A 13,831-nucleotide genomic window follows, 5' to 3' on the forward strand; every position below is an offset into this window, starting at 1 on the left:
ATTAACTTTTGCTCTTAGTTTTGGTGCATAAAAATACATTCTAGGGAGAAATAGCTGGACCATAAATGGAACAAAAAACTCACTCTTAACAAAATCAGCAAAAGTATTAATAGTGACCAACACTTGAGTGCTGACTTCATGCCATTTATAATGCTAAATGCTCACGTTATATATATAATTTCATCTTCATCAAAACCCCTGTGAGATAAATAGTATTATTTTCCCCTTCTTAGAGGTGAAGACAGAGGCTCAGAGAATTGAAACAACTTATCACAAATAAGCACGCCCCATCGCAGAGCCCAGAATCTTAAACATTTAAGACAGACAAGGCTGTTCTGGCAATTCTGACTCTTCAACACATTCTTGGGTAGTGGAGGTCTCACTGCCAGTGATAGGTTGTACACAAGGCCTGTCTCTCTGAGGATTCCTGTGTGTTTCATTATTCCTGTGTGTCATTGCCATTTAACTGCTCAGCCAGAGTTGGGCTGTGGGAGTGTTAACTGCAGCTTGGGTGCTGTCAGAACTGGACGAGAGGCTGCTCTTGTGCTGGGTCCTCTTCCTGTCCCTCTCAGAATGATACACTGAAGCAGTGTCCACACAGAAGAGAACCTCACAGGAGGCCCTTGATTACCGTTTGGTACAATGATCACTGGTTCCTGCCCTCTGCTGGGTCGTGAACGCCTTGAGAATCTGGGGAAAATTGAAGATGTCCTCCTGTTAGATCCCGAATATGTGCACAGCTTCACGTACTCCCAAGTTTGTCCCGATGTCGACTGCTTCTAAAGAAATGTAACTGATAAACTGAGGTACAATTCATGTATCATTCAACTGCCCTCCTTAAAGTGCTCAATTCATTGATTTTTATTAGATTAGCAGAATTGGGCAGCCATCATCAGAATAGATTTTAAGAAAAATTGTATCACTGCAAGAAGGACCCCTGTAGCCATCACTCTCATTTCTCCATCCTCCATTCCCCAGCCTTAGACTTAGCTACATTTTGTCTCTATTGATCTACCTGTTCTGGACATTTCATATAATGGAATCACATCTGGCTTTTTGTGACTGACCTCTTTCCCTTAGTGTTTTTGTTTTGTTTTTTTCTTAAGATTTATCCATTTTGTAGCATGTATTCATTTCATTTTATTCCTGAATAATATTCCATTGTATGGTTATGGCACATTTTATTGATTGACTTATTAATTGTTGGCCATTTGGGTTATTTGCCTTTTTCTGGCTGTTGTGTGAATACATTTTTTTTCTCATGAGTCTATAACCTAGGAGTGGAATTTCTGGGTCATGTGGTAACTGTATGTCTAACCTTTTGAGGAACTTCCAGTTTTACATTTAGGATGTTGTATTCTCACCAGCCATGTCTGAGGATTCCAGTTTCTCTACGTTTCTCTCCAGTACTTGTTTATCTGTCTCTTTTTTTAAAAAATATTTGAGCCATCCTATTCAGTGATGGGGAAACAGTGGAAACGGTGTCAGACTTTATTTTGGGGGGCTCCAAAATCACTGCCGATGCTGATTGCAGCCAGGAAATTAAAAGACGCTTACTCCTTGGAAGGAAAGTTATGACCAACCTAGATAGCATATTAAAAAGCAGAGACATTACTTTGCCAACCAAGGTCCGTCTAGTCAAGGCTATGGTTTTTCCTGGGGTCATGTATGGATGTGAGAGTTGGACTGTGAAGAAAGCTGATCGCCGAAGAATTGATGCTTTTGAACTGTGGTGCTGGAGAAGACTCTTGAGAGTCCCTTGGACTGCAGGGAGATCCAACCAGTCCATTCTAAGGGAGATCAATCCTGGGTGTTCATTGGAACGACTGATGCTAAAGCTGAAACTCCAATACTTTGGCCACCTCATGCGACGAGTTGACTCACTGGAAACGAGTCTGATGCTAGGAGGGATTGGGGGTGGGAGGAGACGGGGACGACAGAGAATGAGATGGCTGGATGGCATCACCGACTTGATGCAGATGAGTTTGGGTGAACTCCGGGAGTTGGTGATGGACAGGGAGGCCTGGCGTGCTGTGATTCATGGGGTCGCAAAGAGTCGGACACGACTGAGCGACTGAACTGAACTGAACTGAACTGAATTTAGTGTTCAGTGGTATCTCATTGTGGTTTTGACTTGAGTCTCCCTAATGGCTAATGATGTTGATAGTCTTTTCATTTTTTCATGTGTTTATTGATCATTTGTATTGATATATCATTTTTGGAGACATATCTATTAAGATCCTTTGCCCATTATTTTTTGCACTTAAAAATGGGTTATGTCTCTTTTCATTATTGGGTTAGTGTTCTTTCTTCCAAACACCTTATCAGATATGATTTGCAGCTGTTTTCTCCCATTCTGTAGATTTCTTCACTTTCTTGATGGTGTCTTGTGAACAACAGAGGCTTTTAATTTTCAGTTGAAGTCTAGTTTGTACACTTTTTCCTTTGCCTGCTAATGATTTTGGTTTCTTAAGAAACTGTTGCCTAATGCAGGGTCGCAAAGACTGATGCTAATGTTTTCTTTTGAGAGCTTTATAGCTTGTGCTGTTTTCATTTAGGTCTTTGATTGATTTTGAGGTCACTAAAAAAATATGGTCTGGAGTAGGATAGATAACTTTTGTAAAGTGTCCTTTCTCACTCACTACCTAGATAGAGACGGGGACTGTAGAATCCTGTTGTGTTTCTGTTACGTACTTTTCTGTATGTTGTATTCTCTATTCCAGAAGTTCTTGAGTGGGCTTTTTTAGGCACCCGGAAGACAAGGGAATGACTTTTATTTTATTTGCTATGTGTTTTATTTTGTAAGGGATAGCAAAGAGCAGAATCATGTGATATAAAATAGCCATCAAATATTTCATGACATTCCCTTGGTGAATAGGAATCAGGTGCCAGTTGGCCACATTCCCCGATGGGTTGGAAATCCCCATGATCCCATGGGAAGGGGAAATTTGAACTTGGTCAACAGGTCAGCTTGCCAAACAGCTTTGGTTGGCTCTAGACCCCTGCTTCTCTATCCCCTTGATTCATTACTGTTTCTCCGTTGGAAAACATTCTTTGTGGGCAGTTGTCCATAGACAGACTGATTGTAAACTCTTAAGCAAGGGAAGCCTTGTGTTCTCCCTGGAAAAAGTGTCTGACATGGTCTACCAGTGTGTTCATTAGTAGTTTTGATCTTGCACTTGGTCTTGGCTTTCCAAACTTTTATCTGTTCTTGCCCTTGGCCACCAACCTCAGAGCCAGAAGTGAGCAGGGCCTCTTATTCGCTGATTCAGGGCAGTCATAAAAAACTGTTTTTAGGAGTACACACTCATTTCCCTCCATCTTAAAGTAGTGCCAAATTTTATTTTTTTGAAGATCAGAAAGTCTGGGAGTAGATACATGAAAGTACCTGAAATATTACCAGTAAAGAACTTTTTATGACAGTCATTGGTAAAAGAATCCTTCCAACCAAAATAAAAGGGATAGTGGCAAATCCTAGATGTCATAAACAAGATAATAAAATTGCAATATACGCAAATGAAATGCATTAAATAAACATTAGAAGAGCATCCAGCTTTGTGGCTCTTTTGAAATTGTCCTGACTTTTGAACTAAAGATTAGGGATGAGACTTTAAATAAATAGTTAGAATGTCCTTGGTATTTTACATGATCTTTGACGTACAACTCTAGAATATAATCAGTCATCCAATTAAAAGCTAAAACCCAAGCCTTCCTTAAACTTTGAGAATAAGAAAATGAATCCGAGTTTCTCAGAAGAAAAAATGCAAATCTCTGTCAAGTTTCTTGTGCATGTTGTTTAATTTATATTCATGCTGTTCAAAGTCAGTATCACTTGTAATGTTCAAGACAGTTAAAGTGAAGAAAGGCAGAGAGTCTACTAAAAAGATGTGACTGCTTCCACATGCCCTTCCCCTTGCCTCTTTCCCAGGAACTTGGGATGCTATTGTTTAGAATTCTTTATAATGCAAATAACTTCCATGCTCCCCTGTCCGCCCTGGTCCCTCCAATATTTTAAGTTCCAACTTAAGTTTCCTATTACAAAAACTATATATTCCATGACTCTCTAAAGCCTTCTTAGTGTCTTCCTTTAAAAGTCCTTCAGTCCTTACCTTGACTGTTTCCCATTTTAATGCTTTTTAATGTAGATCTCCTGTTACTTACATTTGCTTGTTGTACATTCACCTCTTCTCACTAATGCTACTGTGGATTCCTTAAGTGCATGATTACTTCTTTAAAAGAGAAGCAGATTTCAAAAACATTGTAAAATGGTTCATACGCACTGTAACAAGAAACAGCACACTACTCTATAGAAAATAGGTAAGTAATGAGAACTTACTGTATAATACAAGGAACTCTACTCAGTTCTCTGTCGTGACCTAAATGGGAAGGAAATCTAAAAAAGAGGGGATACATGTATGTGTGTGTGTATGGCTGATTCACTTTGCTGTACAGCAGAAAATAACATTGTAAAGCACCTACACGCCAAGAAAAATTAATTTTAAAAATACCGTACATGAAATAACAAAAAATATTTTTAAATATTTAAAAAACTATTTCAAAATCTCATGGAGAACCAACTGGGAAGTAAAAAAACTCACATGAAATTTAACCATTCAGAGATAACTATGAGAAATATTTTGTTTCTCTGTAGTTTCAGACAGATCTCTGGGCACACAGATAACCTGTATATTATTTATCACAAATGAATCATAAGCTATTTTTAGCATTTTTTTCCATTGAACAGTATGTCCTGTTCATCTTTCCAAGTAAATGAATATCAATTGTAACTACTTTAAAGAGTGTACTGTTCCGTCTTCTATACTATAATTAACTATTTCATTACTGAAACATTGGGTAGTTTGTAAGTTTTGGGGCTTCCAGGTGGCGCTGCTGGTAAAGAATCCACCTGCCGATGCAGGAGATGCAAAGATTTTGCTTTTATAAATAATACTTTGTTGAACATGTTTATGCTTTATTTAGTACCTGTGCTGTAATCTCTTAAAGAAGAAATATAAAAATGAGGTTGCTAGGTGGAAAGATAGATGCATTTCACATGTTATACAAAGTGCCAGACTCTCTTCCAGAATTTAAGGTGTTGACACTCTTACCATGAATGTGTAGAACTCATCTTTCTAAACACTGGGGGAGATCCAAACTCCAAGACCTTTGGAATATAATGCAATAAAATGATATATTTTAATTTGTATTAATTGAGAAAGTTGAATATGTACTTGGATGTTTATTGGTCACTTAAGTTTCTTTATTAAATTACTGGTTTGTGTACATGTTCCATTTTCAATTCCAGTATTCATGATTGTTTTTCTTACTGTTTCTCAAAATCTCTTTATATATCTAGATGAATACTCTTTTATTCTATACACTGATCTTTTATTTTCCCAGGGCATTTTTCTTTCAATTTTTTTCATGATGGGTTTGAAAAATTTAACCTTTAAGAAATTTTTGCTGTATGGAAGATGTAAAATTTAAACTATGTAATAAGATATATCCATCTTTTACTTTTTAGGTTTAGAAATCTTGTTATGTGCTTCAAAAGACTGTCACACAAGATTATTAAATTTTTATTTATATTTTCTTTCACACATTTTGTGACACCATGTTTTGCTTTATTGATGGATATGAGTAGTTCCATTACTGCTTTATCTCTCATGATAAGCACTGATAGATACGCAGGAAATACTTCCTGTCACTCTGTCTTGTGCTCAGTTTGTTCTGAGACAGTCGTTCATGGGGTGTAATTTTAAACCCAGCATACCTCAGATGTTGTAGATTCAGTTCCAGACCACCCCAATAAAGTGACTATCACAGTAAAGTGAGTCGCACAAATTCTCGGGCTTCCCAGTGCAGTCATATATGAGGTGTGCAACAGCATCAGGTTTAAAAAGACAGTGTACATATCTTAATTGAAAAACACTTTATTGCCAAAATGGAACCGACAGACTTGCACGATGAACAAACTGAATTTGGAAGGGAAAAAAACACACAGTATCTGTGAAGGGCAAGAAAACAAAAGTGCAGTAGAGTGATGCATGCCTGCATTTAGAAATGCAGCACAACACAGTCACAGGAGGGTTGTTTGAATGATATGCAATTGTAGATACATCAGAATGTATGTTGGACCAGGACCATTTGCCCTTGAGTTTATGTTGTTCACTGTATATAGCAGCAAACCATTCTGGTACCCTTTCTTTATTCTTACAGGATGTGTTCTAGGCCGGTGGCTATAGAGAACCTCAGTGGTCCTGTCCCTGAAGTCCTTTTCTCTTCCCTTTAGGAACTCCTATGTCCGGCTCCGACACCTGTGTACTAATACCTGGGTTCACAGCACAAACATCCCCATTGACAAGGAAGAAGAAAAACCCGTGATGCTGAAAGTAAGTCCACGAGCTTGGCTGCCTCCCTTGGTCTCATGGTTCCTGATGAAAGGGCTCCTTTGAGGGCAGACGGGGGCGTATGGATCCCTGAAATAGTTGTTGCTTTGGCAAGAGTGTGGCTGTGGACAAACTTGTATGTGATGAAAGAATTCTTTCCAAGGGACCTGGCTAAAGCAGGGCCAGGGCTTTGAAATAACTAGAACCTTTTATTTTGTTTCATAGCTTCTACCCTAAAGGTTGAGCAATTGTCTGGATTTCTTGTCTGTCTGGAGGGTAATTTTGGCTGAGGGAATGTTTGCTTGTGCCTTGAGGTGCATCACATACCTAGTTGGTTTCCTCCAGTCTTTATTATTTATTTCTTCATTTATTTAAATATACACTTTTATTTCTCGAAAGTTCTTCCAACTTAATTTCTCTCCCCCCAAAGCCTACCCCTCCTTTCTGACGTTCTCTAGGATCATGGAGCATATATTCACAGACATAGGGTTTTTCTGTTTAAAAAATGAAATGATACTCTCACGTAATAGTGATGGAGAAGATTGTTGGAATTTTTTTCTTCTATTTCCATGAACATTGTCATGTATATAGAAAAGTTGAAAGAACAATGCAGCATCTACCCTTAGAATACTCTCAAGATTGATAATTACCGTTTTGTATATTTGCTTTTTGCTTATGAATATATAAGTATGTTTTTAAATTACAAACATCTCAGATGCTCTGTGTAACAAATGAAGCTGTAAAATCATAGTACGACCCCATTTTCCTGCCTTACTTTTCTTCACGCTACCAACCTCTAGAGGTAACAACTGTTGACAGTTTGAGGTTCATCTTTTCAGGTGTTTTTCTGTGTCCAGTTTATTTTAACAGTAAGAGAGCTCCAAGTTTTTTCAATTGCCCAGAGTTCCATAAATCCAGCATTTGAGTATATCGTCCCCTCTCTGTCCAGTAGAAAGTGAAAGTGTTAGTCACTCAGTCATGCCCTATTCCTTGTAACTCCATGAACGGTAGCCCACCAGGCCCCTCTGTCCATGGGATTCTCCAGGGAGGAATACTGGAGTTGGGTTGCCAATGCCCTTCTCTAGGAGATCTTCCCGGCCCAGAGATCGAATGTGAGTCTCCTGCATTGCAGGCAGTAGATTCTCCCACACAGCCTGTGTTTTATTTCAGATTGGCACCTCTCCCGTGAAGGAGGACAAGGAAGCCTTTGCCATAGTGCCAGTCTCTCCTGCTGAGGTTCGGGATCTGGACTTTGCCAATGACGCCAGCAAGGTGCTGGGCTCCATAGCGGGCAAGCTGGAGAAGGGTACCATCACGCAGAATGAAAGACGGTGAGGGCCCCTGCACACTCGTCCTCACCCACCGTGGAGTCGAAAATCCCCGGTGGAGAGGGAAGCACTCTGAGCTCTGTGGGAGAGTGCCAGGCCTTAGCGCTATGGGTGGCTTCAACTTGTGGTTTCCGAGAGTTGCTCTCACTATTCTGAAGGTCTCTAAACAGTAGAGATCTTCCTTCTCTGTTTTCCTGCCTCCGGCTTGGTCTGGTGTGTTGGTTGCTCAGTCGTGTCCAACTCTTTGCAACACCATGGACTGTAGGCCGCCAGGCTCCTCCGTCCATGGCATTCTCCAGGCAAGAGTACTGGAGTTTGCTTCTGCAGGGGATCTTTTCTGCCCAGAGATTGAACTGGGGTCTCTTGCTTTATCCGAGATAAAATGTAATGTCTACTATTTTGTGAAAGTGATCATCTTTTTGTGGACAGTGAAATATTATCTCTGTTTCACTCTTACTGGTAATTGGCCTTAATTGACAATTTCAAGGAAACTAGGAAGAATGGGTTTGCTTCTGTGTGACTGGTTGCTTAAGCCTGAAAGCTTCCATGGTGGTTTTGATTCTGTTAAACATCAAACACTTCCCATGTCTAATTGCTTCTTTCCTCCTAAGATCTGTAACCAAGCTGCTGGAAGACTTGGTTTACTTCGTCACTGGTGGAACCAATTCTGGTCAAGATGTTCTTGAAGTGGTCTTCTCCAAGCCCAACAGAGAACGGCAGAAGCTCATGAGAGAACAGAATATTCTCAAGCAGGTCAGTGAGAGGTGACATACTGGGTTGGCTCTAGGAAGAATCCATATTATCACTGGTCTTATAGAGGAATGTAGATGATTTCTACTGGGGAGGCTTGATCTATTGACTTAAAAAAAAAAAAAAAAACCCAGACAACTTTTTAGAGCAGTTTTAAGTTCACAGCAAAAGTGACTAGAAAGTGTAAAGAATTCCCATACCTCCTACACACATACAGCTTCCCCCATTAGTAGCATCCCCACCAGGGTGGGTACATTTGTTACAGCTGATAAAACTACATCGACATACCACAATTGCCCAAAGTGTATAGTTTCCATTAGGGTTCACTCTTGATGTGGTACATGCTGTGAGTTTGAACCAATGTATTACAATATGATCCATCATTATCATATCATCTAGTTGCATCACCCTAAACATCCTCTCTGCTTTGTCTATTTGTCTCTCCCTTTCTCCCAATCCCTGGCAACTAGCCATTGATCTTTTTATTGTCTCCACAGTTTCACCGTTTCCAGAACATCATATTTTAACAGTTAGAATCATACCCTATGTACCTTTTTCAGATTGACTTTTTTTCACTGAGTAAATTTCCTTCATTTTTTCACAGTTTGATTGTTAACACACACATTGAATATCAGCTGTGTGAAAATTTACCTTTTGGGAACACCAGCAAGAATTGCAGTTGACAGCTTTATTTTCCTCACAAATAATATCAAGGGCAGTGCATCCTTAAGATTATTTAATATATCTGGGAGATTTGGAGTGTATGATAAACTCAGAAGGCCTTTAGGAGCTCTTATAAGGACCACGTGATTCATGGGGTTGCAGAGTCAGACACGACTGAGCGACTGAACTGATAAGGATCACTATAAATCATCAAAAAATCTTTCCATAAAGAATGAGGAGAAAACGAAGTTAGCTCACAGAAAATACATATATGATGTAATTTGGTACAAATTTAAATAAACTAGAGTATAAGGGAATTAGAGGGAGGAAAGTAACAAGTCCAAGGTAGGTGAAGCACACAGTAGTGTATGCCATATAGTTCTCTAAAACTGTTGGAGATGGGGCCGCAAGCTTGGCTTGGAAATTGCTGGCCACTGGAGCCAAAAGAAAGACATGTTAGTTATAAGTCCTAGAGTTATCCATAGGAACTTGGATTTGAGATCTCTTTCTCCTTTTTAACTATGGTGGGACCAAATTCATTAATACTCCATCCTGTTTCAATAAGAGTTTCAAGTCTTGAAATGAATTACGCCCTACTGTTTGATGTGATGACTCCTGAGTTAGACCTCTGGCTTAATGCTCGTGCTATTTTACACAATAGTGATTCCTATAGGGTCCAAAACTGTGACTCGGTGGAGGAGCCTTTATTCAGCACCTGTCGTGAGCACTATACTCATGACCTGACTATCTACTTTCATTATCACACCCTTGTGAGCTAGGTATCATTCTCTCCATATTACTGCTGGGAAAACTGAAGGTTATCTTGATCATGATGCATACCTGTAGAAAAGTAATAAGTATAATTTTGACCTGGAATCCACTGATTCCAGAGCCTGTGCTCTCAAGCACTGCTGGGAACACCACATTTTCAAGTATTTGAGGACCAGTTACATTCCAGTTGATGGAATGAACACAGATTTCAGGTTCATGATCATTTAGATCGACTTTCCTATGTAGCCCACCCACCCTTGAGGTTCTATTCTTTCCACAGGGAGGCTTATGGTTAAAACAGTAGGTGATGGCAGTTTTCATTCTTTTCACAAACAGATCTTCAAGCTGTTACAGGCCCCGTTCACAGACTGTGGTGACGGCCCAATGCTGCGTCTGGAGGAGCTGGGAGACCAGCGGCACGCACCCTTCAGACACATCTGCCGCCTCTGCTACCGGGTCCTGAGACACTCCCAGCAGGACTACAGGAAGAACCAGGTGGGCACTGAGGACCCTGGGAAGTGCCAGACAGCTTCCTCCCTCAAGTTCACTTTCCTCAATGAGTTTTAAGTGCCTCATGTATATATATATTTAGTGACTAGAGACTAGTTCATCGTTCAGTTTGCTCTTCAAAAGGAAACAGGTATTTTTGCAAGCCTGGGACGATGCATGAGTGAGTTGAGAAGGATATATCAAAATTCTCCTTCTACAGCATCTTTGGAATGAGATTTTTTTTTTTTTGACGTTGATATTACAAGTACAGTCTTTTTTAAAACTTTTTATTTTATATTGGGTTATAGCTGATTAACAATGTAGGGATAGTTTCAGGTGGGCAGCAGAGGGACTCAGCCATACATGACATATATCCATTCTCCCCCAAACTCCCCTCCCATCCAGGCTGCCACATAACATTGAGCAGAATTCCCTGTGCTATCGCTTCTCGGCCTTTTGGCTGAGATCAAGTGTAGAATTCCCTGTGCTATACAGTAGGTCCTTGTTGGTTATCCATTTTAAATATAGCAGTGTGTACATGTACAGTATTTCTTATGGCACATTTCTGGAAGGTGTAAGGGTGCAGTGGTTCCATGTGCTTTTATTGGAAATGGAGTGAAAGCTTTTCTTCCTGCCCCATCCATTCCCTCCATCTCTGCTGGTAACTTCCTCTTTGTTTTGGTTCTGGCTCGTGTTTTAGACATTCTAAGTCATCATCTATTGTCATGACATGTAAACACACAAACACAAACAATATAGTCTCTCTACGAATTAAATATTCAAACCTCTGTGAGGGTTCCAAACAGCTCGAGATGCTGAGGAATCACAACGTCAGTGGTTGCTAACTGGGACCAATTTCGCCACCCTCCACCCCGCCCTGGGCCAGGAGGACGTGTAGAAATGTCTGGAGATGCTATTGAGTGTCACAACTTGGGAATGCTACTGGCATGAAGTGGATAGAGGCCACGGATGGTATTTAACGTCTGGGCAAGCCCAGCCCAGTCCCCCCACCCCCAACAAAGAATTATCCGGTCCAAGAAGTCAGTAGGTAACTGCTGCGTTCAAGAAACCCTGTGTTCCATAAACTACTGGAAGTGCACAGTGATGCTTCTTATAATACGGACTCCAGTCCCTGCTGTGTGTTACAAAAGGTTTTGTTTTTAAGCTTTGACTGCCACTATATCTGGCCTTTAAATTTAAACTGTTCTCTGTAGTGAAAGTTTTCTTGTGTTGTCATACAGTGTTGGTCCTAAGCAGTGCTCTGAAGTATTAGATACGACTTTATTAGCAAGTATTGGGCTGGCCAAAAAGTTTGAGTTCTCCACAAGATGTTATGAAAAACCCGAACAAACTTTTGGTCAACCCAGTATTTCTAAATCATTCACTTTGCCTTTGCTACTGTTTATATATAAAGCATCACACACTGGTGATGCTCTATTCATTCGTTAGCATAGGTTGCCATCGGGCACTATGGTTGGCTTAAACCCACCTCTTGTGTGTGAGTACCATACTTACACCATACTTGTGCTAAAGAGATTTTACTCTCTTCCCATGAGGATGCATCAGAGTCTGTAATGTGTGCCAGGACCTTTTGTTTGTACATCAGAGGACTAGACCAGTCCTTCCTGTTGCTGCTGCTATGGGCGTCTTGGCTTGGTTGTTTATGGACCCTGTGCGTTTTGGCAGTACTGACATATCCCTGGGGGGCTGATGAATTCTCAGACATGCATCCTTACTGAATGAGGGCTGAAGAGTGGCCCGAGTCCACTCTGTTAGTCCTTAAGTCACTTTTAAGATTTTGAAATTAATAAAATGAAACCAAGTTTCAAGGCCCTTTTGAACTTTGAGCAAGCAGTCTGTCTTGGACAGGGAAAATATCTTTGACTAACGACAAAGTATTTATAAGAGGCTTCCTGTGTTCTGAAATATTTCAATGGGACATCATGTCTGATCCCAAAAGGAAAGTCAGAGATGTTTTCATATGTTCTGTGAACTTAATTGACTGGTTTCCATATTCCTGGGCTTCCCTGGTGGTTCAGCTGGTAAAAAATCTTTCTGCCATGCGAGAGACCTCGGTTCAGTCCCTGAATTGGGAAGATCCCCTGGAGAAGGGAATGGCTACCCACTCTAGTATTCTGGCCTGGAAAATTCCATGGACTGTATAGTCCAAGGAGTCACAAAGAGTTCGACTCAACTGAGTGACTTTCACTTCACTTCTTCACGTATTTCTAACTACCCACTGGCTTTAATTTTCATCCCAGGTAAGGAAAACACAGTGGAGTAATAACATTGTTCAAAATATCCAGGTAGACTCCACCATGTTTATTCAGCAACACAGGGCAGTGAGGCACGGTTTAATCCTCTTGAATGAGTAATAAAATCAGAGCTGGAAAACAACTCTTGACCTTTAGAAAAATAAGTCACTGTATTAAAATTTATACTGTGGACTTAATAAAATGCCCATCCATAAATACAGGATATGTTACTTAGTGATACCTGTGTGGCACGTTTAGTAAACTAAAGGATGTGCGAGAGTTTGCGGCTGTCTTTCTGGGTTGGGAAGCTGGGGAAGGACGCTCCCCTGGGGGCTGCTGTCCCTTCCCTTAATCTGCGTCTCACCACACTGCCTCCAGTCCTCCCTGCTTACCTCTCTCTCCTCCCTTTGAAGGAGTACATAGCCAAGCAGTTCGGCTTCATGCAGAAGCAGATCGGCTATGACGTGCTGGCCGAAGACACCATCACCGCCCTTCTCCACAACAATCGCAAACTCCTGGAAAAACACATCACTGCGGCAGAGATTGACACCTTCGTCAGCCTGGTGCGGAAGAACAGGGAGCCCAGGTGAGGCAGAGGTGGGGTGATCGGCAGAGGTGCCTCTGTGTTTATGATGCAGGCTCTGAGCTGGTCACAGTGTTTTGTTTCGTTTTTTAAACTAGATGTCCTTTGTTTGGGCCTGCTAGGCCCCAGGTCTTGATTGAGCAGGTCTTGAGAGGCACTTTGAGTCATGAGACCAGGGTGGAATCCTGGCTCCAGAGTTTACCAGCTGGTGACCTTGAGCTTTCACCTCCTCATCTGCTAGATAAGTCGTTACGAAAATTAAATGAAGATAAATACATGTGAAGTGCCTGGCACTTATATGTAAGTGACAGCTTATCAACCCCTCATTCGCTTTGTAGTGCCCTGGTATGACCTGTCAGAACTCCCCCAAATATCAATAAGTCTTTTGCACATATAGTTGTTACCTGAGTGTTTGAATTTTCAGTAGTGAATTCTGTCAATTCTATTGCATTCTTCCAGATCCCAACCTCCCTGAACACTTTCTGCTCTCTTTTCTTCTCCTTTTAATTAAGATCCACCCCATGTCAGGGGGAAGTGGGAAATAGTTTACAATGTGGATATTAGAAACTAGAGAGCTGAAGGTGTTAATATGAAACTGACTCC

General features: G+C 40.8%; 1 protein-coding gene and 1 pseudogene across 1 annotated transcript in view; both read left to right on the forward strand.

Annotated features, from left to right (window-relative positions):
- The window catches only part of ITPR1 (inositol 1,4,5-trisphosphate receptor type 1), a 360,426-nt gene that overhangs the window by 162,513 nt on the left and 184,082 nt on the right, over nt 1-13,831 (forward strand). The window contains exons 13-17 of the mRNA XM_055414365.2: nt 6,293-6,392; nt 7,560-7,720; nt 8,329-8,470; nt 10,238-10,396; nt 13,059-13,231. Coding sequence (XP_055270340.1) covers nt 6,293-6,392; nt 7,560-7,720; nt 8,329-8,470; nt 10,238-10,396; nt 13,059-13,231 — 735 coding nt within the window. The remainder of the gene's footprint in view (nt 1-6,292; nt 6,393-7,559; nt 7,721-8,328; nt 8,471-10,237; nt 10,397-13,058; nt 13,232-13,831) is intronic.
- On the forward strand, nt 10,831-11,040 carry LOC129548220 (U2 spliceosomal RNA; annotated as a pseudogene).

This window comes from Moschus berezovskii, chromosome 24, assembly GCF_049115385.1.
Source record: "Moschus berezovskii isolate FMDL1 chromosome 24, NW_MosBer_1.0, whole genome shotgun sequence".
Taxonomy (NCBI): Eukaryota; Metazoa; Chordata; class Mammalia; order Artiodactyla; family Moschidae; genus Moschus; species Moschus berezovskii.